General features: G+C 54.2%; 2 protein-coding genes across 10 annotated transcripts in view; one reads left to right on the top strand and one right to left on the bottom strand.

Moving 5' to 3' along the window:
• The first annotated feature begins 1439 nt into the window (after positions 1 to 1439).
• LOC308595778 (transmembrane protein 53-A-like) lies at positions 1440 to 13217 on the top strand. 6 transcript variants are annotated; one of them, XM_081210482.1, is made up of 5 exons: positions 1440 to 1746; positions 1787 to 1890; positions 7384 to 7544; positions 10530 to 11126; positions 12060 to 13217. In XM_081210482.1, exons 4-5 carry the CDS (start codon positions 10589 to 10591, stop codon positions 12434 to 12436), a joined length of 915 nt encoding a protein of 304 aa, XP_081066608.1. In that variant the 5' UTR covers positions 1440 to 1746; positions 1787 to 1890; positions 7384 to 7544; positions 10530 to 10588; the 3' UTR covers positions 12437 to 13217. The 6 variants fall into 6 exon arrangements, with proteins under 6 accessions (XP_081066608.1, XP_081066609.1, XP_081066610.1 ...); XM_081210483.1 differs by having other exon boundaries at positions 1441 to 1746; positions 7384 to 7517; XM_081210484.1 differs by lacking the exons at positions 1440 to 1746; positions 1787 to 1890 and adding an exon at positions 4469 to 5502.
• Positions 13216 to 25531, bottom strand: part of IMPDH1 (inosine monophosphate dehydrogenase 1) — a 64892-nt gene continuing 52576 nt past the window's right edge. For all 4 annotated transcript variants that reach the window (XM_081210218.1, XM_081210219.1, XM_081210217.1 and 1 more), the window contains exons 13-15: positions 22931 to 23074; positions 20161 to 20244; positions 13216 to 14196 (exon numbers count right to left, since the gene is read on the bottom strand). In XM_081210218.1, coding sequence (XP_081066344.1) covers positions 14175 to 14196; positions 20161 to 20244; positions 22931 to 23074 — 250 coding nt within the window. In that variant the 3' untranslated portion in view covers positions 13216 to 14174. The remainder of the gene's footprint in view (positions 14197 to 20160; positions 20245 to 22930; positions 23075 to 25531) is intronic.

Raw genomic sequence — 25531 nt, 5'->3', positions numbered from 1 at the left:
AGTCTCAAAGCGGCTCACATTCTCCTTTCCCTTCCTCCCCCACAACAAACACTCTGTGAGGTGAGTGGGGCTGAGAGACTTCAAAGAAGTGTGACTGGCCCAAGGTGACCCAGCAGCTGCATGTGGAGGAGCGGAGACGTGAACCTGATTACGAGTCCACCGCTCTTAACCACTACAGCACACTGGCTCTGCTCTGCCCTCCACAGTCAGAGGCAGCGATGCTTCTGAATGCCAGCAGCTGGACACCGCAGCAGGAGGAGAAATGCTATCGTGATCGGATCCTGCTTGCAGGTTTCCCTTAGTGCGCATCTGCTTGGCACCAGGTGGAACAAGATGGAGGCCCCAAACAAAAGAGCCCCCAAACTTTTATTAGCTGCTAATCCCCATGTTACACCCCCAAACTACATCACTCATACATCACGGTTACATCATGAAAGGGGAGGTCTGGTGGCCGTAATCTGAGCATCCTGGACCCTGCCCCATGGTTCCCCTTGCCCTCCACCAAACACCCATCAAGTGTCACAAAAGAGATCTTTACATTTCCCTGTTTCCTAGCCAAGTTCATCACACCCTTTTGTCTTCATCTGGGTTTGTTATTTCTGGCATGGCTACCTGCCTGGCACTCAGGTATCAGGATGCCAGGGATTGTCACTCAGGCAGAGGGGCTGCTGGGTAGCTGAGCTCACGTCTGCCCAGGATTTCTGAAGTTTTCCCAGTGAGTCAGTACATAGATACATTTATCAGTGAATTCTTACATTTGGTATCGTGCAGCAAAGGCCCTTTGAATAGTTAGGAAGAAACTGTGACCAAGTGTTTTGTGGGGACAAGTCACAAAAGTGATTGTGCTGATTCTGGTAGTGGCTGCATGTGCATGATATCTGCTGGAGGGGCAACCTCCCCCCCAACCTATACATAAATTCCTGCAACACGCTCAGTGGCTTTCCTGCCTCCTCCAGCTCCTCGCTCTTTAGGAAGAGCCACATGAGGAGTGAAGGGGAAAAGATCTGCACCGGGATTTGCTGCCCCTGTGGATCCTGCCGCCTGAGGCGCTCACCTTGCTTCATGGGTGGGCCGCCCTAAGACAGTGTTTGTTTTTGTTTATTAAATTTGCATTTAACCGTACATCTCAGGGCGGTTCACTGCATAAAATTACAATATATTTAAAAACAAAAAACAAAATACTTAGTAAAAAATAAGAACCAAAGGAGCAATCCTGCCCGGAATTCCTGACCTAAGCTGGCTTAGCGGCTGGCGGCCCCATAGCAGCTCCCGCGCCAAGCAAAAGGGGAAGAGGCGGCGGCCGCTGCACCGGTTGAATTTCCGCCTGTGGCCGATCCCCGGGGAGGTGGGTAGGGGGCCGGCCCGCGGCGAGGCGGAAGCTGCCCAGGCTGCTGCCCGAGCCTATTTCGGAGGCGCACGGAGCCCAGCCGGACCGAGGCGGGGAGGCGGCCGCTCGGCGGGGCGAGGCGAGCGGAGCTCCGGGCCGGAGGCGGCGGCGAGTCCGAGGCGGCCGGGGAAGGCGAGGGGTCGGCGGCGGAATCCCTGCGCGGCGCTCCGCTTCTCCTCTCCGCGCCTTGCGCCCCCTCTCCAAAGACGCACGGCCCGTCCGAAAATCCCCTCCTTCCCCAGGGGCAGGGGGATTGTTTTCTCTCTTCCGAGTCTCCCTCCCCGTTGGCCCGAGACCCGCTGCTCCTTGCAAGGCACTCTGCACGCGCTCAGGGGCGCTCTGGAGCCGGGCGAAGGAAGGCGCGCGCCGAGGAGACGGCGCTGAGCCGGGCGAAGGAAGGTGCGCGCCGAGGAGACGGCGCTGAGCCGGGCACCTCGCTCAGCCCTCCCCAGGCAGGACCAGCGGGACAGCCGCACCCCCGGGAGGCATGCGGATGTGAAGTGGTAAGAATTGTCGAGTTGCACGGGACCCCGGGGTCATCCAGTCCAACCCGCTCCGATCGCCGCTCAGGCATCCCTGGCAGAGAAGCCCCGCAAGCTCGGCTCCGAGTTCCCCTCCCGGAGCCAGAGAGCAGATGCGCTCGGGCGGCTGCAGCGCCATCCCCGGCAGGGGCGGAGGAGCTCGTACTTGGGGCGGGGTGGGGGGCAGGAGCCCGGCCAGCGCTGCAGGGCCACGCGGAAAGTGGGTCACCGATGCTCTGGTGGCTCCGCGGGGGTGGCCGGCCGCTCTCCGCCAGGGCGCGCCTTGCGTAAAAGCAGGCGAGCGCGGCTCCTTCCAGCCAGGGAACAAGCCCGGGGCTGCATCTCCCCAGTACCCCCAGACTGACGTCACTGACCCAGAGCCACCTCTTGGGTGCACCCAGTTTCCCTAGAGCTGCTTGGAGGGGGGAGCTTACGGGGGATTGGGGGGGGGACGCGTTGTAGAGGCTCCTGGAGGAATGTTTGAGCGGCCCAGAGAGAGGGAAAGGAAGGCCCAGCCGTCTGGAGAGGGGCACGGTGGGGGCAGGGGGCTGGCTCCGTTTCACTGCAACAGCTTGCCCCCTCCTGCTCCCCCACTGCTTTTGCAGAGAGGGAGCTCAGAGCTCAAGGCCCCCCCCCGCCCCCAGAGGAGCCCTACCTGGGGATCGCAGGTGTGTGTTGGGGTGGAGGAAGTGGGGCTGGCTGTGCTTACCTGGCAGTGCAAATTGATTGTACTTAATGGGGTACGGGATGCTGGCCAGGCATGCGCTATCTGGGGACCATAGAACTGCAGCTGGAAGGGAACCCCAAGAGTCATCTAGTCCAACCCTATGCAGTGCAGGAAGCACAGCTAAAGGCTCCAGGACAGATGGCCACCTGACCTTTGCTTAAAAACCTCCAGGGAGAGCCCACCACCTTCTGAGGGAGAGACTGCGCCACTGCTGAGCAGCTCTCGCCATCAGGAGATTCTTGAGGCAGAATCTCCTTTCTTGTAATTTGAAGAACTGAAGGACGGTCTCAGAGCAAAGCATCTGCAGGAACTATCCTACTTAAAAATAGCAGAGGTCACCTTTGGGACCTGAGCTGGGCTTATGCGTTGCTGATACGATGCGATGCGTGTAGACATCAGAGAGAGGAGGAGGAGGAGGACGACTCTGTTCCTCCAGAATCGATAAACAGGGGAAAGGTCTCTAGGATGTCCTGATAGCTTCAGGAGCTTCATTTTGTTGTTGTTGTTTAGTCGTTTTGTCGTGTCTGACTTCGTGACCCCCTGGACCAGAGCACGCCAGGCCCTCCTGTCTTCCACTGCCTCCCGGTCAAACTCATGCTGGTAGCTTCGAGAACACTGTCCCACCATCTCGTCCTCTGTCGTCCCCTTCTCCTTGTGCCCTCCATCTTTCCCAACATCAGGGTCTTTTCCGGGGAGTCTTCTCTTCTCATGAGGTGGCCAAAGTCTTGGAGCCTCAGCTTCAGGATCTGTCCTTCCAGTGAGCACTCAGGGCTGATTTCCTTCAGAATGGAGAGGTTTGATCTTCTTGCAGTCCATGGGACTCTCAAGAGTCTTCTCCAGCACCAAGGAGCTTCAATGAGGGGAGAGAAAATACGGGTTATCTGAAGGCCTTTGTAGCACACATTCCACCAGCAAATCCACAGCAAACCCCCTTCTTAGAATGACAGGCGGCAGTCAAAACTGCAAGGCGCACTGTACTCGATTTGAAAGCAGCAGTCCTTGCAGAATGCTGCAGCGCAATTGCTGACAAGAGCAAGACCTTGTCAGCGTAGAATAATGGACTTGTAGAGTTGGAAGGGACCAGGCTTCCTCAACCTCAGCCCACCAGATGTTTTGAGACTACAATTCTCATCATCCCTGACCACTGGTCCTGCTAGCTAGGGAGCATGGGAGTTGTAGGGCAAAAACATCTGGAGGGCCGAGGTTGAGGAAGCCTGATCTAGGCCATCCCTGCAGAGCAGGAATCTTTTGCCCAACGTGGGGATTGAACTCACGAGAGTCAGAGTCCCAAGCGCTACTTACTGAGCACAGGCACTCAGAAATCTGCAGCGGTTGCCAGTTTCTCTCCGGGCCAAGTTCAAGCTGTTAGTACAGAAAGCCCTCAACTGCTTGGCACCGGTTTACAGTGGTGCTTCGCAAGACGAAATTAATTCGTTCCGCAAGTTTTTTCTTCTTGCGAGTTTTTCGTCTTGCGAAGCACGGTTTCCCATAGGAATGCATTGAAAATCAATCAATGCGTTCCTATGGAGACCGTCCGGGGACAGAGGGGAAGCGCTGCGCGCCTTCCCCTCTGTCCCCGGACCTGTTTAAAGCAAGGGGCAGAGGGGAGAAGATCGCTTCTCCCCGTTGCCGCCCCTTGGTTCAAAAGGGGTTCGGGGACAGAGGGGAAGGCGCGCGCGCGCCTTCCCCTCTGTCCCCGGAGATTGCGGGGCTGGCAACGGGGAGAAGCGATCTTCTCCCCGCCGCCCCTTGCTTCAAAAGAGGTCTGGGGACAGCGGGGAAGATGCGCTGCGTTTCCCCGCTATCCCCGGAGCTTGCGGGGCAAGCTTCGTTTTGCGAAGCAAGCCCATAGGGAAATGCGTCTTGCGAAGTGGCTAAGAAAACGAAAAACTCCTTCGTCTAGCGAGTTTTTCGTCTTCCGAGGCGTTCGTCTTGCGGGGCACCACTGTACTTACAGGATCACCTTGCCCCAGCTGTGCCCACTTGACTGCTCCGATTGGCGGAATTGGCACTACTGCAGGGGCCAAATGAGACTCATTCCTTTGGAACTCCCTGCCTATTGATATCAAGCAGGATCTTTCACTGTACAGTGGTACCTCGGTTTAAGAACAGTCCAGTTTAAGAATGATTCGGTTGACAAACTCCGCAAAACCAGAAATAGTGTCCCGGTTTGAGAACTTTACCTTGGTCTAAGAACAGAAATCTAACAGTGGAAGGGCACCGGCGGCGGGAGGCCTCATTAGGGAAAGTGTGCCTTGGTTGGAGAACGGTTTGGGTTTAAGAACGAACTTCCGGAATGGATTAAGTTCGTAAACCGAGGTATCACCGTATTCTTTTCGGTACCTGCTAAAAACATTCCTGTTTTGGCAAGCCTGACCCAGAAACCTAAATGGTGTTACCAATTTTAAGCTGTGTAAGTAGTTTAATCATGTGGTTTTCTCCTCGTTACCTTTTTGCGTCCTGCTTAGAGGCACTTACACAATCCAGTGAGGTATAAATCTCATGAAAGGAAAAGAAATGGAATGTGTCAAAGGGTGCCAACTGATGCCAGGCCTGGGTGATCCTGGGCTCGTCTGTGGCCAGTAGCTCCCCCCCTCCCCATTCTCGCTTCCTTTCCCCCCTGAGCAGGGCTTTGGCTCGGACAGGCGTCAGCTCCTGGCACCTCCAGGTCTGGCCTGACTCTGGAGAGGGAGGGGGGCACAGTGCCAGGGGGTCTCCATAGCGACTGGGAGATTCCTCTGTGACCCAGACTCCGTGTGCCTTGATCCAGTCTGCATCCCTCTTGCCAGCCCAGGGAGTGGCGCTGCTGCTGCTTAGTGTACAAAGTGCTCTCTTGTGATGGATTGCCCTTGTGACAACCGTGTGAGGTAGGCGGGGGGGGGGCAGGGGTGGTCACCAACTTGGATGGCTTTAAAAGAGGATCAGACAAATTCACGGAGGAGGAGGGGGCTATGGAGGGCTACCAGCCACAACGGCTTCCCGCTTGGAGGCAGCAATTGCAGGAGAGGAAAGGGGTCTTGTGTTCAGATCCTGCTAGCTGGTTTTGCACAAGTCAACCCTTGTGAGAACAGGATTCTGGGCTAGATCTGGTCTGATCCGGAAGGCTGCTCTCACCTCCTCCTGGGGATTTCTGGCTCGCTGGACTCTCTGGACTATCCTCTTTGATGTACAGAGCGGCCGCCCCTCAGATCTGCCCTTCCTCATTCTTGCCGTGGACTTTGCGCCCAGAAAGATAAACGTGTCCCACAGGTGCTTAACCCAATTTGAAACTGGCTGCTTCTTAGTACACTGGTACCTCGGGTTTAGTACTTAATTCATTCTGGAGGTCTGTACTTAACCTGAAACTGTTCTTAACCTGAAGCACCACTTTAGGTTATGGGGCCTCCCGCTGCCACCGTGCCACCGGAGCACGGTTTCTGTTCTCATCCTGAAGCAAAGTTCTTAACCCGAGGTACTATTTCTGGGTTAGCGGAGTCTGTAGCCTGAAGTGTATGTAACCTGAAGCGTCTGTAACCCGAGGTACCACTGTAAGTCAATCAGATTGTCATGACATACTTCATGACATGACTCATAATGTTCTTCCTGATGTTTATAGAAGCCCTATACGGCCCAGGACCCTCGTACCTACGGGATCGCCTCTCCTGGTATGTTCCACAGAGGAACTTACAGTCTTCAAACAAAAACATCTTGAATGTCCCGGACTGCAGGGAGGTTAGGCTGGCCTCAACCAGAGCCAGGGCTTTTTCAGCCGTGGCCCCGATCTGGTGGAACGCTCTGTCACAAGAGACTAGGGCCCTGCGGGACTTGACATCTTTCCGCAGGGCCTGCAAGACGGAGCTGTTGCCCCAGGCCTTTTGGCCAAGGCACAGTCTGACCCAGTGGCGTAGCGTGGGTTCTCAGCACCCGGGGCAAGGCAAGTAATTTGCGCCTCCTAACCCGGGGCAAGGCAAGTAATTTGCGCCCCCTAACCCGTGGATTTTAGCACTCGAGTCTCTTCCGCGCCCCCCCAGATGTTGCGCCAGGTGCAGCAGGCCCCCCTGCACCCCCCACGCTACGACACTGCTCCCACCACAAGTCTTCAGGACAGCCATCCGAAGGCTGGCGCGGGGAGAAGGTCTCTCCGCCCCACCGCCAGGCTTCGGAGCAGCCTTCTGAAGGCTGGCGGCGGGAGGAGGTCTCTCCGCCCCCCCGCCAGCCTTCGGAGGAGGTCCGAGGACAGTGGGGTTCCTGCTTCCTCGAGGAGGGCCGGCGAAACACGCCCCCCCCAAATGTTGCGCCCGGTGCGGCTGGCACCCCTGGCACCCCCCACGCTACGCCACTGGTCTGACCCCCTCTCTCCTTCTGTAATCCTCATAGGACTCTAGCCCAATGGTTGCCATTAATTTGATTCTGAATTGATTTTAAAATGAATTGATTTTAGACTGCTGTGTTACCTTTATCGTTGTTAGCCACTCTGAGCCCGGCTTCGGCTGGAATATAAATAAAATTATTATTATTATTATTATTATTATTATTATTATTATTATTATTATCAGAAAGAACATTCTGAGTGGAACAGGCTCCCTGAGAACGTGGCCGACTCTCCTTCCTTGGAGGTTTTTCAGCAGAAGCCAGATCTACCAGCGCTTATTCAGTTGAGATCCCTGCATCACAGGGGGCAGACTAGATGGCCGCTGGGGTTCCCTTCGACTCTACAATTCTGTGAGTGCCTTGCCTGGATGATCCATGTATTTCTTCTTTTTTTCCAGTTCACGCTCTCTTATTTTTTTGGAGAAATGTGCAAGGACGACGAAGTGATCTTCTCCGGAATGCGCATCCACCCAAAAGGGGCGGCGAGACCCTTTCCTAGGGAGCGATAAAGAGGACAGCCCTTCAAGGAGGAGTGAGCAATTAGAGCTTGCGAATGCCGGTAGGGGAGGAAAAGCACAACGTTTCTATTTAGGGCTGCATGCTTCAATCAATCGGTTAATTAGTCTAATTAATCAACCGAACTTTGGTTGCAGATTAAAGCTCCCTGCCCCCTCTCCTGTGTGTGCACGGGGGGGGGGGGAGAAGAATTTGGGGTGCCCTGTGATGCAGAGAAAGGGGGAGAAAGATGCAGGTGGTCCCCGATGGATGTGGGGGGCTCCTGGGGCCTGGGGAGACGGGGGGGGGGGCTATTCTCTCCCTCTCTGCTCCTCTTGGCTCCTTGCCACCTCCTGCTTTCTGGAGAGATTTAGAAGCATTAAGGTCAGGCAGGGGGCAGGGAGGGGGGTTAGTCCCGGTCCCTGTTCCCATGGAAACGCAGCGGATCAGGATCAGGTGGGGGGGCGGAGTGTCCTGTCCCCCCAGGAAGTTCCCCTAGGGGGCCTCTCTTCCCCATCCCTCCCTCCGCAATTGCGCACTTCCTGCAGTTTCAGAGAACCACCCGGGTGATCTTTGAGCTGAGCCCTTTTCCAATCCTCTTCTCGCCTCGGGAGTTTCCTTCGCTAGCTCTCTTGCTGGTTCTGGGAATGGATTTCTTGTTTGTTTCCTTTCGGAACTGTGTTCCTCATAATACAGCCTGAAGCATCTCTCTCTGTCTCTCTCTCATCTATATCTATCTATCTATCTATCTATCTATCTATCTATCTATCTATCTATCTATCATCATCTATATCATGTATATCTCTATCAATCATCTATCTCTATCTATCCATCTATCTGTCTATCTATCTATCTATCTATCTATCTATCTATCTATCTATCTATCTATCTATCACTGCCATCTATAACCTATTTATCTATCTCTATCTATCTATCTATCTATCTATCTATCTATCTATCTATCTATCTATATCTATCTATCTATCTATCATCTATCACTATCATCTATCTATCTATCTATCTATCTATCTATCATCTATATCATGTATATCTCTATCATCTATCTATCTATCTATATCTATCTTTCTATCTATCACTGCCATCTATAACCTATTTATCTATCACTATCTATCTGTCTATCTAGCTATCTATCATCTATCACTATCATCTATCTATCTATCATCTATCTATCTATCTATCTATCTATCTATCTATCTATCTATCTATCTATCTATCATCTATCTATATCTATCGCTATCATCTATCTTTCTATCTATCACTGCCATCTATAACCTATTTATCTATCACTATCTATCTATCTATCTGGTCAACTACAGACAGGATCATATATTATTGCATTGCACTTATATCCGTGATCCCGCAACCTCCTCATTTAATCTCCACCCCCCCCCCGGCGTGGCAGGCCAGGCTGAGAGGCAGGGACTGGCTTTGTGCTTGAGTGGGCATTTGAACCCTGGACTCTCCCGGGTCCTAGACTGGCATTTGGAGACATCAGATGAAGCTGAAGGTTGGAAGATGCAGGACAGATCAAATGAAGGACCTGGTTAAACCGTGGAACTCCCTGCCACAGTAGGCAGTGATGGCCACCAACTTGGATGGCTTTGAAAGAGGTTTAGACCAGTTCATAGAGGAGGAGAGGACCAGGGATGACTTTGAGCCAGGATCCGTGCTCTGCCTCCACCGTCAGAGGCAGCAGGAGACCCCTGGAGGGAGCGGGATCTTGAGTTCGAATCCTGACTGCAGGTTTCCCACAGGCAACCACTGAGCACCTATGAGAAGGGGAAGCTGGACTGGCTGGGCCATGGGCCTGATCCAGCACAGGCTCTCCTTAGGCTCTTCTATTCTTACAGATAATTACTATAAAAACATGGGGGCCAGTCCAAGATGTTGCCCCCAGTGGCGGACGATGATGGTATAATCCTTGTCCAAAAATCTTCTCAGGTACTCCTTTGACATTTCCCTTTTTTTAATTAAAAAATTTTTTTTATTCAGTTTTACACTACACATTTAAATTCAAACATTAGACATAAGCAGCAGCATTTAGGATTCCCTGCTTTCCATTTTCAATCTTTTTTCAACTGCCTCACATATTTTCTCTATTTTTCTTAAATAATCCATTTTTACCTTCGTTTTTAGTACATTTCAAGCATCACTCAAATCCTGCCAAAGTTCCTCTCTTCCTGGTTTCTTATTTTCCTGGTCATTTTCGCCATTTTGGCGTAGTCCATCATGTTCTTGTTTCTGGTCGGGACTTGATCTTCTTTCCATCTCTGGGCCAGTAGTACCAGCGCTGCTGTCGTCACATATATAAATGATTGTTTCTGCTCCTTTGCTGTCTCTGCACTTAAAATTCCTAGTAAAAAAAAGCCTCTGGCCTTTTGACATTTTCCTTTTCTTTTGTATATAATTTTTTATTAGTTTTTTAACATATCATTTTCAACAATAATTAAACATACTTTTGCATCTTATTCAAATTTTTGACTTCCATCAATCCTGTCTGAAAATTTTCCAATCTAATCTCTCAGTATGCATTTCTTATCTTCCCTATTACATTTCAAACTCATAACCAATATCACTCTCTTTTTCTACTTTGTAACACTTTGTATATTTCTCCTTACAAAACCTCTTGTAGTTGATTACAGTTGCTCTTCAAATAATTCATATACATCTCACAATCTTCTGTGAATCTCTGGTCCCGCAGGTTTCGAATCCTTCCTGTCATTTTGTCCAATTCTGCATAGTCCATTAATTTCGTCTGCCATTCTTCTTTCATCGGAATTTCTTCTTGTTTCCATTTCTGGGCTAACAATACTCTTGCCGCAGTTGTTGCACATAAAAACAATTTAACATCTTGCCTATTAATGTCCTGACCTATAATACCAAGTAAAAATGCTTCTGGTTTTTTAAAAAATGTGTCTTTCAACATCTTTTTCATCTCATTATATATCATTTCCCAGAAGTTCTTTACTTTTTTACACTCCCACCACATATGATAAAATGTTCCTTCTGGTCCTTTGACATTTTCCAGGGCTGCCTGGCCTCCTGGGCGAAGTGCCGGCGGCAGACCTTGCAGGAGCGGCGCCTGCGATGCCTCCCATGGAAACCGAGGCCCCTCCTGGCATCAGACCCGAAGGCGCCTTGGCAGAGGACCGGTCTGAGGACAGCCCAGAAGCGAGCCAAGCCTCCCAGCCGCCTGGCACGGCCGTGACGCCCATCTCGCGCACCGTCTGCCTATACCGGCCTGCGGGCACCTTTGCCGACTCGCAGCCCCTCGTCCTGCTGCTGCCCTGGTTTGGCGCCCGGCCCGGTGCCCTGGCCAAGTACCTCTCCCTCTACCTGGGCCGTGGCTGGGCTGTGCTGGTGGCCGAGAGCAGCCTGGGCCACTTCCTGTGGCCACGGTGGGGCCTGGCGTACGCGGAGGAGCTCCTGGGGCTCCTGGGGGAGGGCAAGGCCCTGGGCACCCAGCCCCTCCTCATCCACGCCTTCTCCATCGGAGGGTACACCTTTGCCCAGATGATGGTGCACCTTGCCAGACACCCCGAGCGGCATGCCGGCATCGGAGAGCGCATCTGCGGCTGCGTCTACGACAGCCTGGTCGCAGGCAGCCTGGAGAATATGGCTCAGGGTGAGCAGTGGACCTCCTGGGGTGGGGAGGAAGGGGCTGGCGGGACGGGTTGGCTTCCCACAGGCCGTGCCCAGAGCAGCTCACAGCCAGCATTCAAAACATCAAAGCGCAGAATTCAGAATACAGTGGTACCTTGGTCCTCAAACTTAATCTGTTCCGGAAGTCCGTTCTCCACCCCCATTGTTCTACATGGATGCTGAGGTCCAGCGCCAAGGCCTTCTGGTGGTTCCCTCCCTGCGAGAAGTGAGGTTACAGGGAACCAGGCAGAGGGCCTTCTCGGTGGTGGCACCTGCCCTGTGGAACGCCTTCCCTTCAGATGACAAGGCAATAAACAACTATTTCACTTTTAAAAGACACCTGAAGTGGCCCTGTTTAGGGAAGTTTTTAATGTCTGACACTGTATTGTTTTTGATATTTGGTTGGAAGCTGCCCAACAAGGGATGCGGGTGGTGCTGTGAGTTAAACCACAGAGTCTAGGACTTGCCGATCAGAAGTCGGCAGTTCGAATCCCCGCAACGGGGTGAGCTCCCGTTGCTCGGTCCCTGCTCCTGACAACCTAGCAGTTCGAAAGCATGTAGATAAATAGGTACCGTTCCGGTGGGAAGGTAAACGGTGTTTCCGTGCGCTGCTCTGGTTTGCCAGAAGCGGCTTAGTCCTGCTGGTCACATGACCCGGAAGCTGTACGCCGGCTCCCTCGGCCAGTAAAGCGAGATGAGCACCGCAACCCCAGAGTCGGCCACGACTGGACCTAATGGTCAGGGGTTCCTTTACCTTTACCTGGAAGCCACCCAGAGTGGCCGGGGAGACCCAGTTAGATGGGCACGGTATTATTATTATTATTATTCCTTCCCGCATCTCTGTCTCCTACCCCCCAAAAAAGAAACCTGGGGTGCTTGAGCTGCCTTCTTTCTCTCCTCTCTCCCCCCCCCCCAGGCGTGGCCAGGATGACCAGCTCCTCTGCGGCCGTCCGGCCTCTCCTCCACGGAGGCGCCCTGCTCTACTTCCGCCTCTTCCGCCCCTGCACCGTGGCACACTACGAGGCTGCCCTGGGTGCCTTCCACCACCCGCCCCTCCGCTGCCCCGTGCTGGTCTTCTTCTGCCACAACGACCCGCTGAGCGACGCCCGCACCATGCAGCAGCTGCTGGGCGCCTGGCAGGCGCTGGGCCTCCGCGTGCAGGTGCAGGAGTGGGCAGTCTCTCGCCACGCGCAACACCTGCGCCTCTACCCCCAGGAGTACGCCCGGGCGCTGGGCGCTTTCCTGCAGCAGCTGGGCCTCCTGCCCGCCTCCGGACTCCAAGCGAAACTTTAGCGCATGAGAAGGAACCAGAAATGGACGCTCGGCAGAGGAGGAAGACATCGCCGCTGCCATCCCTGCGGCGGGCATGGAGGCGAAAGGCCCGTTTGCCAGAGCCGCTCCAGGAGGCTGCAACCGGATGGGTGGCTGGACTTGGGGGTCCCAGTGGAGCAACCCTCCCCACCCAAAAACCCACATACTTTTGAGCGCTGCAGCTTATTGCAATGGAAGTGCCCAGGAAATAGGTGCCATGGATGGGTGGCATGGAGCTGAATTGCCACCAGCAGAAGGACGGCAGGCAGCAAGGCTGTTCCCCCCACCCTGCTAAGGTTGTGGGGTCTTTCTCAACCCGTCAGCAGCGGAAGCTGGCAAGCCAGGATTGCAATGGGGGGAAGTGGGCAACGCGAAGTCTCCCCCTCCCAAAAAATTAATCTGCCCTGCATCTGGAGTCGTTGAGAGGGGCAAGCAGAGGGCACACCACACAGACGGGTTAAACCGAGGGACCCCCACCCCAATGGCTTCTGAAAAGGGGGCTTGGACCGATCCATGGAGAAGGATCTGCGGAACTTGCCGCTGCAGGAAGCCAGGACGGATGCCAACCTGGAGGGCTTCTGAATGCTGGAAATTAGGGGAAGGGGGCGTTGCTCTTGTTGCTCGGATCCGATGGTGGGCTCCACCCCCCCCAGGCTGACCCACTGTGTGGACAGGAGGCAGGGCTACTCAGAGGCCCCTTGGGCCGGATCCAGTGAGGTTTTCCTTGTGTTCCTCACACCAGACCATTAAACAATGCTCCGTAGCTTTATTATTCTTTAATAATACACAGTGACACAAGAGGAGCATGCGCAAGAGATACAGCCTTGAGGCGAGGGGGGAGGGAGGGGGCAACTCTGAAGGAGCCCCCAAGACCCAGCGGGGCTCTGGCCAGCAGCAGCTGCCCCCCACCCACCCCCAGCGGCCAAGAGGAGGGCAAGGGTCTGCTGCCCCCGTCGCTTGGCAGGGACGAGACCCAAACAGGGCAGGATACGGCCCTCTCGGCTTTAAGGGGGAGGCTGTGACCCCCAAACCAACTGCCTCAGTGCCCCCCAAGTGCAGCTGCACAAACCTCCCGAGGGTCCTGAGATGAGATGGGGTGCAGAGTCCCCTGGGGACGTTTCCCTGGCTCTCCCCATTTCTGCCCCCCCCCCAATTAACATCAGTCGGGAAAGCGGGTGCTCCAGCAAGCCTGGCTGGGGAGGGGGCTGCAGAGAGGGGAAGAGGGGCAGCCCCTCTGCCCCAACAGCCTCTGGGAATTTGGGGAGCCCCATTTGGGGTGCGGTGTGGGGGGGGACCTGGTCCCAGGATTCTGGCTCCCACAGCAGGGGGCCTCGCCACTAGCCCCCTCCTCCCCTCAACTGTGCCCCGGGGAGGAGAGCGGGCATGGAGGGGGTGTCATGCCCCCCTCGACTTCCGGCAGAGATCCGTGAGGCTGCCAGCAGGTCCTGCCGTGGTGGGGAGAGTCACTCACCCCCCCAGCGCTGGGACAGAAAGAAAGAGATGGACAGAACGAGACAGAGAGAGAGGAGGAGGGTGGCACACGGCTCTGGCGCCAGCCAGGTGGTTCGTAGTGCAAGTCTTTGCCTGTCAGCGCAGCCCGACAGGCCGGAGGGGGGGGGGCAGCCAGGTGAGCCCGCCCCTTCAGGTGCGCCGGCAGCGGGCGACGGGGGCCGGGACGGTGGGGGCCGCTCGCTGGGCGCCGCTGCTCCGGAATCCGTCCTCAGTACAGCCGCTTCTCGTAACTGCGGAGGGAGGGGAGAGGAGGAATCAGAAAGGAGGAATCGTAGCGTCGGAAGGGGGTCCTGCGGTCATCTATCCCAACCCGCTGTGAGGCAGGCCCCGTTCTCTCTAACGCCCTCTGCAGGGCAGGTGGCTGCGCTCGGGCATCCAGATTCTGCCCGACCCCAAACCAGGGGTCGATTGGAGAGCATGGCTTCGGGGCGACTCTGGCTCAGTCCGGGAGTTGGGGGTCGCTTAGAGAGCGTGGCCCCACATCCCACACCAGGGTTGCTGGGGCAGGGGAGAAGGACCCCTGAGAGGGAACATGGAGAGCGGCAGAGCCTGCTTGTTCTCCTGAAGACCCCGCCCTTCCCAAAAAGTCCCTTCACCCCACTGGAAGTGGACGCCCCCCCCCAAGCGCCCTAACACCAAACGGAGGTCCACTCATAGACTCTGGGGAGGCAGCAAGGCATGAAAGGTACGTGAGAGGAGGAGGGAGGAGGAAGCCAGGCAATGCGGTGAGGGGAGGGGGGCGTGGGGGGGGGAAGCTTGGGAGCCAGGCAGGCAAGGGGGCCGGAACCCTCAGAGCCCCAGATGCCTGGGGGCCACAGAGCTGGAAGGGACCCACGGGTCATCCAGTCCAACCCCCCGCAAGGCAGCTGTGGGGATTGCGGAAGGGAACCCCCAGCTGAAGACAGGTGGCAACAGCCAGGCGCTCACCCTAACCCTTTCCCCACTCCTGACCTCCCACCCCCATGGGCTCAGCTGCGCCCTCTTTGCCACCAAGCGGTGTCAGGGGGAGGCCCAGGCCTCCGTGCGGCGCATGTGCCCAGGACAGCACCTGCACCCCCCCCCCCACAGACCTTTGGTACCCTCCTCTGGGTCATCTTAGCCCCCCTGGGAGAGAGGGAAAGGCTGGCAGGCAGAGGGTGCCAATCATGGTCCCCCTTGCCCTAAAAGCAGACCCCACTCCCAGGTCTTGCTTCACACATTCATGCTCACTGCAAAGTGGGGAATCCCATGGGGAATTTAGTCTTTCTCGCCATAGAGATGTAGCATTGCAGGGTTGGCAGGGACTCCCAGAGGCCATCTAGTCCAACCCCCTGTGACACAGGAGTCTCAGCTGAAGCATCCGTGGCAGGGACCCCCCTCCCCCGCTCGGGATTGCCCTGGCCAGGGCGGACCCTCGGGCCATGTTGTTGTCCAAAGGTGGGACTCAGGTCAGGGCAACTCTCCCAGTGAAGAGAAGCAGAAAGGAGTCCTCCTTCCTGCCCCACGGACTCTCCCCCGGCCCCGATCCCCCGCAGCCCAGAGAGGTCAGGGGGTTTGGGGCTCCAAGAGAAAAGGAAGCTTTTCTGGGACTGTGGAGAGCAGCCTCACAACGCTCATTGCAGATCCACCATTTTTTTGGGGGGGGGGAGGTTTGGTGTGGGGAGAGCGGGGGAAAGCTTGCAAAAGCAGTGGGGGAGGTGGGGGTGTTGAGAGGGGATGTGTCCCCCCCAGTTGTAACTACCCCCCCAGATGTGCCCGGGGGAGAGCGGAGGGGGAGAATGCAGCAGCTGACCCACATCCAAGACACGCGGGTTGGGGACGGACCTGCGGAACTCCCCGCCCCAGTTACTTACATGGCAGAAATGTAAAACTACAGGCAGGCGGCCATGGGCGTGGGCAGGAGAGAGAGAGAAGGTCACAAGGTCAACGTGTTCCTGCCCAGGACACACACAGGCGCGCGGCCCCCTCCCCAAAAACACCAGCACAGCTGCCGCCACCAAGCCTGGAGACCCACAGCTGCCCGTCACCGCCCCCCCAGCGCCTGCCGGGGGTCCCGCTCCCAAGCCAGCACTAGGCAAGAGCTCCCAGGCCCCTCTACGGCCCTAGCGAAGCTTCGGACCCTCGCCTTCCGACCCACACGCAAAGGGGACGCAGAACGGGCAGGGCCCCGGGAAAAAGAGAACGGGCAGATGCCGCCCCCTGCCAGCCAACACCCCCTAAGAGGGAGATGTGGTATTGTCCGGAATCCCAGAATTCCCCTCTCGCCCCTCCAAAGCTGGAACAGTGCGAAGGGGAACTGCGGAACTCACTGCCACCGTGGCGACAAGCCACGGCGGCTTAAAAAGAGGATGAGACAAAATCAATGGCCCCCGGCCGCAATGACCAGGCTCTTGTCTCCCGTGTCGGAGGCAGCGATGTTCCTGAATGCCGGCTGCTCTGGGAAACAAGGAGGGGAGACCATGTCTCATGTGTTCGAATCCTGCTTGCTGGCTACCCACAAGGGGCACCTGCCTGCCCGCTGTGAGGGCAGGAGGCTGGACGAGATGGGCTCCCTTGGGCCTGATCCAGCCTCGTCTTTCAGAAGCCTTTGATTTCACATCAAAATGGAAAGCCAATTTTTTTTTGGGGGGGTGTTGAGGTGGAAGGGAAGGCGAGGGAATCCTGGGGGTTTCTAATATGTTGCTACGTCCCCAGGGCCCCCCCTGCCCAAGCAGGCACCCAATTCTGCGAGAGTAAAGGGGCCACGGGCATGATCCTGCGGGCTCTTCTGATCTTCTGAGTCGGGAGTCCAAACCATCCAGGTTACAGGAATCTGCTGCAAAGGCTGAAGTGCTGGACGCCCCCCCCCTTTCCCTGTCACCCCCCCCCCCATGCCCACCCAAACCCTGCAGGGGAAGAGGCCCCCCCGGAATACATAGAGCTGCACCCCGGGAAACGAGGGGCCAAAGCTCTCCCATCCCATCCAATGTGCATTTAACCCGCACCGCGCATGGTTCAAGGCCGGCAGGCTGAAACTGCGCATGTGAAATCCAAGCAAAGCAGAGAGTGAAAAAGCTCTTTTTGGGGGGGGGGGCACCAGGTTCGCTCGGGGTTTTCCCAGCACCCAAAGAGCTTTTAAGCTCTCTGCCTCGTTTGGGGGTGAGGGCATGGCCCGCTCAATGCGCCGGGTCTGGGGCGCTCGCGGGAACTCGAACCCAGAGCCACAGAAATCCCTGCAGAGACTCGCACGAACGCCCCTGGCCTCCCAGAGCTGGTGCCCAAAGCACGGCAGAGCGTGCAAAGGCTATTTCTGACTTGGGGTACCCGGCACAAAAAGAGCTTTTAAGCTGCCCGCCTTGCTTGCCTGGCAAAGACCCCTTGGCGTGCGGGCTCTGGGAGTGCGGGGGAATTCTCTCTCTCTCCCCCCACCCTGCAATTTTGGGGTACACATGGAACCCTAGAAACTGAACCTTTCACATCAGATGTGGCCGTGCCGCGCTTTAGAGAGCATGGAGCGTGGGGTGCCCGGCCCGGGATGCGCCAAGAGTTGGACTGGTAACCACGAGGCTGCCACACTCCAAGTCGGCTTCAGACCTTTGCCTCTCTCTGGCGAGGGGGCCACCAGTGGAAGGGCCCAGCAAAATGACCCCCAGCACACCCTCAAAAAAAAATAGGGGTCTGCCAGCCAGACTCATGAAAAAGCCGCCTCATTTTCGGGGATGATTCCATGAAGTTGCACGACTCTCTTTGTTCTGTGCTTTCCCAAAGGGTTGCTGGCAAGGTCCGTGGGGCTGGAAGAAGAGAGGGGTGGGGGGCCTGGGGAACTGGGGGGGGGGGTGGGGTCCAAGGGGCAGGGGGAAGGTCGGCCACCACTTCCCCCGTGATTCTGGCCTCGGTTGGCCCCAAAACTTCTCACCAGGACTAGAAACCTGAGGAGCCCAAAACCAGGGCTCTGCAAATTTCACCCCATTTAAAAAACCAGACTTGGGAGGCGCCCCCCCCCAAATTCCCAGCTCAGTCACCGCCCATATTAAACTGGCCAAGCCTTCTTGGGTTTGCGGGGCGAATAGCACAGCAGCAAGAGAACTCTTGCAGAGAAAAAGACACAGAGCAGGTCTTTTTCTTGGGGGGGGGGGCACAGGCTGGGTTGGGGCAATTCCTTCCGCGATTGAGGGACCCAGCTTGCAGGAATCGCCAGGAAAAATGCTACTTTGGGGGGTCTATGAGCAGCCGCCACCCTTACGCTAAACCCCATGAAGCAAGCGGGTGCCTCACCTCCCTAGCCTGAGAGCCCCCCCTCCTGTCCTCATCCCTGCCATGCGGGGGGTTGGAAGATGGGGTGGGCCTTGGCCCCAGATTCGCTCCTGTGCGGGCAGAGTTCGATCCTGGGGGACCCCCCCCCCCACACCTCCAAGGAACCAACCTGTCCCCGATCTTGCCGGAAGGTTCAGGGCAGATCGCAGAAAACCCTTCGCACACCGCAGAGCCGACCTGCGGAACTCCCTGCCACAGGAGACCGCGATGGCATTAAACTATTGGACAAACCCATATACGGATGAGAGGCAGCCCTGCTCCTGCGTCCCAGTTGCTGGAAACCAAAGGGGAAAGGGCTCTGGAGGCTGGCTCAAACGGCCGCAGGATGGCCCCCTGCGCTTCTTGGGCTAGAAAACTCTTGCCACCCATTCCAGCTCTACAATACAGCGGTTCCTTGGTTCTCAAACTTAATCCGTTCCGGAAGTCCGTTCCAAAAGCAAAGCGTTCCAAAACCGAGGCGTGCTTTCCCATAGAAAGCAATGCAAAATGGATTAATCCGTTCCAGACTTTTAAAAACAACCCCCAAAACAGCAATTTAACATGAATTTTACTATCTAACAAGACCATTGATCCATTGACTTCCCTTCCAAGATGGCGACGGGAGTAGCAGCCTCGTTAGAGCTCTCCCGCTCGAATCCATGGTTTTAACTAGCCTATAGCCGTTCCCTTGATTTTTGCACTGAAATGAGGCTGCATTTTAATGTTTTAATGTTGTATTTCAATCTTGTTTTTTAAGCTCTGGTTCAATCAATTGTTTTTATATTTGGTGTTAGCCGCCCTGAGTCCAGTCTTGGCTGGGGAGGGGAGGGTATAAATTATTATTATTATTATTATTATTATTATTATTATTATTATTAAAACGAAAGCAATAAACAATCTACTGCAGAGCAAAAACAGACAGACCTCAGCGTGGCACTCAAAACGGAGCACGTTCAGCTTCTGAAAAAGGTTTGCAAACTGGAACATTTACTTCCGATGCCTTATGAGGAAGGGCTAAGGGAGCTGGGCATGTTTAGCCTGGAGAAGAGGAGGTTAAGGGGTGATATGATAGCCATGTTCAAATATATAAAAGGATGTCACATAGAGGAGGGAGAAAGGTTGTTTTCTGCTGCTCCAGAGAAGCGGACACGGAGCAATGGATCCAAACTACAAGAAAGAAGATTCCACCTAAACATTAGGAAGAACTTCCTGACAGTAAGAGCTGTTCGACAGTGGAATTTGCTGCCAAGGAGTGTGGTGGAGTCTCCTACTTTGGAGGTCTTTAAGCAGAGGCTTGACATCCATATGTCAGGAGTGCTCTGATGGGGTTTCCTGCTTGGCAGGGGGTTGGACTCAATGGCCCTTGTGGTCTCTTCCAACTCTAGGATTCTATGATTCCAGGTTTGCACTGTTTGGGTTCCAAGTTGTTTGACTACTAAGCCGTCCGAGAACCAAGGGACCACTGTATAGTTGGGGCCACATAATGGATCTTCATCGGCTCCCAGTATGTTTCCAAGCATAATTCAAAGTGTGGGGGCTGACCTTGAAAGCCCTGGATGGTTTTGGCCCTGGACACCTGAAGGGCATCTAGTCCAACCCACTGCAACGCAGGAACAGGTTGGAGGGAGGAAATGACACCCCCCCCCAAAAAATGAACACCCACCTTCCGAGAAGCTGGGGGAGCAGCTGGCCTCTCTCCCCGAGGCCGCCCTCCAAGAAGCCTGGGGTAGGCCGTGGGGTGGCCCCTTCTCTCCCTAGACAAACCCTTGAAATGGGGGTGGGGGTGGGGGGGCAGGAGAGTCCTTTGGGGGGGTCTGTGCTCAGGCAGGGAGGAGGTTTGAGAGCAGGAACGGAGGCGAGGGCAGCACCGGGGAAAGCAGAAAGGAGGTGAGGCCCAGATGGCGATGGATTTTCAGGGGGGGCGGAAGGGGGGGGTTACTCACGAGTGCAGGCCGTGGACGCCCCCCTCGATCTGGGCCGACATCGTCCGCTTCTCAAACTTCAGTTCACCGGAGTACATCATAGATCTGCAAAGGAGATGCAAGGCTAAGTGTCTGAGGCAGAAGGGGGGTCTCCAGGGGGCATCTAGTCCACCCCACCCCTGCTCAGGATTTGACTAGTGTCCCCGGCCAGCCCCAGTGAAGAGGAGGCTGCCGCGCACCCCCCAACCACTCCAGCTCAGTCCCTCTTCTACTGTCCAACAGCTCTAACCATAGGGCAACACTTCCCCCACCAACAGGAAGCCACAGTCACTCCCTGGACCCACCCGGTCAAACCCCGACAGCTAAACCACCCTGTCTTTAACCACGGAGGCAGGGCAGAGCCAGCTCGGCTAGAAGCCATTGATACCCTTTCCTCCAGTGGCAGGGAGTTCCGCAGTTCCGCCACGCTTTGCGCGAGAAGGGCCTCCATCGTTTTAGAAGCAGCTGTTCCGCTTGCCTCTTGCTCGCTTTCCCTTCAAGCCAGGGTACCCGAAACGCGGATCTCCAGCGGTTGGTGGACTACAGCTCCCATCATCTCTAGGACCAGTGATCAGGGGTGCTGGGAACTGTGGTCCCAAGACAATTTGGGAAACTAAAAAGAGACAGCCTGGTCCATCTGTGACAGACCGGCCGCCAGCCCTGGAGACTTTTGAAAACCCCTCTCGCGTCCTGACCCTCAGAGGCTTTGTGTTTGAATCCTGCTGGCGGGTTTCCCATTTGGGGCATCCGGTCAGCCGCTGCGGGAACAGTATGCTGGACGAGACGGGCCTGATCCAGCAAAATCTCCAGCACCCAGGGGGCTCACCGATGCAATTCTTAACAGAATCATAGAATCTCAGTCGAAAGGGACCCAAGGGTCATCTAGTCGGACCCCCTTCAATGCGGGAATCTCAGCTAAATTCTCCAGGACGGTTGTTCTCTTTTTGGCAGAGTTGGCTTAAGGCAGGCATAGACAAGCTCCGGCCCTCCAGATGTTTTGGAACTACAATTCCCATCATCCCTAGCTAACAGGACCAGTGGTCTGGGATGATGGGAATTGTAGTCTCAAAACATCTGGAGGGCCGGAGTTTGCCTAGGCCTGGCTTAAGGGATATTTTGTGGGATTCTTCTTCTCTTGGAAATCCAGTTGGAAGGAAGGAAGGAAGGAAGGAAGGAAGGAAGGAAGGAAGGAAGGAAAACCATCTATAAATAACCAAACCGAAATAACTAGGAGTCGGGTGCGATTTTAAAAACGCAGAAGTGGCTCGTAAGCTGCCTCTCCAGCGGAACAAAATTTGACGTAGTTTCCTCTGAGTCGCACGGGCGACAGCTGGGTTGGCGTTGGCAGCTGAGAAAAAGCTGCCGTTTATTCCCACCTTCCGCCCACCTTCTGCGCGGAAAGGGAAATAACGTTGCCAGAATGTTGTGAGATTTCAAGGGAAGCCCGCCAACAGGCAGAAGGCGCTCTCCCTACGGCGCTTGAGGAGCCACCCCACAGCGAGGGGCCTGGCACCCCCCATTCACCCTCCTGGTCAACCCTCCTCCAAGTTTCCCGTGCCAGAGTCAGGGAGAGGGGCCATCTCTCCCCTTACAGCGCAGAGCTAATCTGTGGAACTCCCTGCTGCAGGAGGCAGCGACGGCAACTAACCTGGGTGGCTTTAAAAGAAGACTGGACTAATTTATGGGGTACGAAGGCAATCAGTGGCCACTAGCGCATCCCCTCACTTCTGAAGGAGCGGCAACTGCAACGCAGGGGGCTGCGGGGAGACTGCGTCCCACCCAGTGCTGGATTTACGTATAAGCTAAACAAGCTCTAGCTTAGAGCCCCACTCTCTTGGGCCCCCCCTAAAAATCAAAGGACAAAAGCAACTGGAAGTACATTTCCAAAATATAAGATAAAAAAGCTAATAAAATAAAACCTACATACAGCCACCGTGTTTTGTGTTGTGTCGGCTCCTATGATGTAAGTAATGGGCGCTGCCTGCTCCCTAAAATATCACTGGTTTGCTATTATTATTTCATGTTATAGCAAGTTTCGAGAGGCTAACTATGAGTCTTTGTAAATTGTGTTTCTAAAGGAACTTTTGTCATTGCCCAATGCCAATGCGTTTGCATTGTTAAGTTCGTTATGAATAAAAAATCATTTTAAATTTGAGCTTAATAATCATTTCATGATTAATATACTTCTTCTTAATTGTATTTCACTATTAATATACAGAGGTACCTCGGGATGCGAACGGGATCCATTCTGGAGCCCCGTTCGCATCCTGAATAGAACCTAAGATGCGACGGTGCGCCTGAGCGTGTGCAGGCTGTGTTTTGCCGCGTCTGCGCATGTGCGTGACGTCATTTTGAGTGCCTGCGCCTGCGCGAGCGGCGAAACCCGGAAGTAACACGCTCCATTACCTCTGGGTTGCCGCGGAGCGCAACCCGAAAGCGCTCAACCTGAAGCACATTCAACCCGAGGTATGACTGTATTTCTTCTTAATTGTATTTCAGTCCAACAATTACTTTGATAAAAGACCTATTCTGTGATGTGCCAATGGCTTGAGATACCTACGAGGTCCATCAATGAACATACTGTATAGCATTTATTCGACACAGAAAACAGGGGCCATTTGTTGTGGACAAAGGACAGCTGCACATAGAAAGGGCCCCCTTACCTTCAGGAGCTGAGGGCCGCATCCAGCCTGAATCCGGCCCTGGTCCCGCACCCCCCTGAGAGGAGAGAGAGGGCACCCCAGGGACTCACCGCAGGATGGAGAGGCTCTTTGCGCCAATGTCTTGGCAGCCGTGCTGGATTCCAGCGATCAGGTAGGGCACGAACTTCTGGATGGAGCCCTTGTCCTGGATGGAGCCGGAGACGCCTTGCGCTACCTTGACCTTGTCTCCCTCGCTGAAAAGGAAGGAGGAGACGCTGCGTGGGTCACCTGTCCCCGTCTCCAGAGCCCCACCAAACCACATTTTCTCTTCCCATCCATCAAACCTTCTGAGGGCTAATCTGAAAACCTGCTAACGTACCAAATTCCTTTTTTATTATATTATTTTTTTGCAAAATTTCCACACATACAAGGGGGGCGGGAATCAAAAGAGAAAAAAATGAGCTTGTCTGACATGGGATATTCTTAGATTGGAATAACGTTTACAATGCACATAATAAAATTATCGTAAGATCTAAACTAACTACTGTATTTTTTGCTCTATAAGACTCACTTTTTCCCTCCTAAAAAGTAAGGGGAAATGTGTGTGCATCTTATGGAGAGAATGCAAGCTGCGCAGCTATCCCAGAAGCCAGAACAGGAAGAGGGGTTGCTACTTTCATTGTGCAGCGATCCCTCTTGCTCTTCTGGCTTCTGAGATTCAGAATATTTTTTTTCTTGTTTTCCTCCTCCAAAAACTAGGTGCGTCTTGTGGTCTGGTGCGTCTTACAGAGCGAAAAATACGGTATATAAATATGCATATAAATATGGTAACATTACAGAGAATAAATGAAGAGAGAGAGAGAGAAAAGGAGGGGGAGAAAGAGAAAGAAAAAAGAAAGAGAGAGAAAAGAGAGAGAGAAAGAAAAGAAGAAAACAGTAAAACCAAAAAATTTGGAAGAAGAAAAATACCTATCAATTGCTAAGTACAGTGGACACACGGGTTGCAAACATGATCCGTGCAGGAGGCACGTTCACAACCTGCAGGGGCACGCCTGCACACGCGCAGGTTGCGATTCAGCGCTGCTGCACATGCGCAAACCATGATTTGGTGCTTCTGCGCATGCGTGAGCACCGAAACCCGGAAGTAACCCATTCCGGTACTTCCGGGTTTGGCGCGGTGTGCCACCAAAAACACGCAACCTGAAGCGTTTGTAACCCGAGGTCTGACTGTACAGTAGAGCCTCTACTTATGACCGCCTCTACTTGGGCCTGATCCAAGTTGCGACCGCGGCAAACACGGAAGTAAATACCGGGTTTGCCGCAATTCGTGCATGCGCAGTAGCGCGCTGCTGCCAAATGCGCCAGCACACAACAGCGCTTCTGCCTCGACCCGGCTTGACTTACAGACGGAGCTCCGGAACGGATTGCGTCCGTTAAGTAGAGGTTCCACTGTAGTGTTTAATTTATCGATAAGGACTCCTACTCCTCGTGGTGGGTTTTCCATAACTGACACCAAATTGTCAGCAAACACCCTTAGTTTGTACGTCTCTGATTAAATCCTTATTTCCATCGTGCTCTCCTGAGCAGCCCTTCCAGGGCCAAAGTCAAGGGGGGGCACCCTTGCCTTGCCCCCTTCTGTGTATCACGGGTTTTAGCCAAATCCAAGCGTTATGCAGGAAGGAAACCCCAAACACATCACAACGCCACACTGGCGGCCATTATAGCTGCCCTGAGACCTGTGGGGATGGGGCAGTATATACAAATGTAATAATAAAAATAATAAATAATACTTTTATTTGTATCTGGACCTCCCCGGCCAAGAATAGGCTCAGGGCGGCTAACATCCAATATAAACATTGATATAAAATCAAACAATAATTAAATCACCTCTTAGAAACAAATCGGGACAGAATTAAAATCTGATTTCGATGGCTTTCCGCAGGAGTTGGGTTGGGGACAGTAGTAAATGCTCATCAGGCCCAACTGTGTACGCTCATCTTATATGGGCCTGTGAATCATAGAATCATAGAATCCTAGAGTTGGAAGAGACCACAAGGGCCATCGAGTCCAACCCCCTGCCAAGCAGGAAACACCATCAGAGCACTCCTGACATATGGTTGTCAAGCCTCTGCTTAAAGACCTCCAAAGTAGGAGACTCCACCACACTCCTTGGCAGCAAATTCCACTGTCAAACAGCTCTTACTGTCAGGAAGTTCTTCCTAATGTTTAGGTGGAATCTTCTTTCTTGTAGTTTGGATCCATTGCTCCGTGTCCGCTCCTCTGGAGCAGCAGAAAACAACCTTTCTCCCTCCTCTATGTGACATCCTTTTATATATTTGAACATGGCTATCATATCACCCCTTAACCTCCTCTTCTCCAGGCTAAACATGCCCAGCTCCCTTAGCCGTTCCTCATAAGGCATCGTTTCCAGGCCTTAGAATGCTGGGAGGTCTCTTTTGTACTAATTCTTATACAAAAATTTTGGGACATAATTTATAATGAACTCAAAAAGATCTTTAAATTCTCGTTTTAAAAAAACAAAACCTGAAGCCTTTTCGTTAGGCATGATGCCCATTGATATACAAAAAAAGCTACCCTTTTTATGTATGCACCCGCAGGGGCAAGGATTAGCAAAAAAACTGGGAAGGCGACTTAATCCTCACAAAAACGGACTGGCAAGCGAAGATGATAGAATATTTAGAACTTGCGAA

The sequence above is a fragment of the Podarcis bocagei genome, assembly GCF_964188305.1.
Source record: "Podarcis bocagei genome assembly, chromosome: 10".
NCBI lineage: Eukaryota > Metazoa > Chordata > Lepidosauria > Squamata > Lacertidae > Podarcis > Podarcis bocagei.
Note: the sequence above shows the minus strand (reverse complement) of the source record. Positions and strands in the feature narration are given on the sequence as shown.

Coding starts and splice junctions, on each gene's coding strand:
- LOC308595778 (XM_081210482.1), top strand. CDS start 10,589: ATGCCTCCCATGGAAACCGAGGCCCCTCCTGGCATCAGACCCGAAGGC. Junction 11,127..12,059: donor CCTGGAGAATATGGCTCAGG/GTGAGCAGTGGA, acceptor CCCCCCCCCCAG/GCGTGGCCAGGATGACCAGC.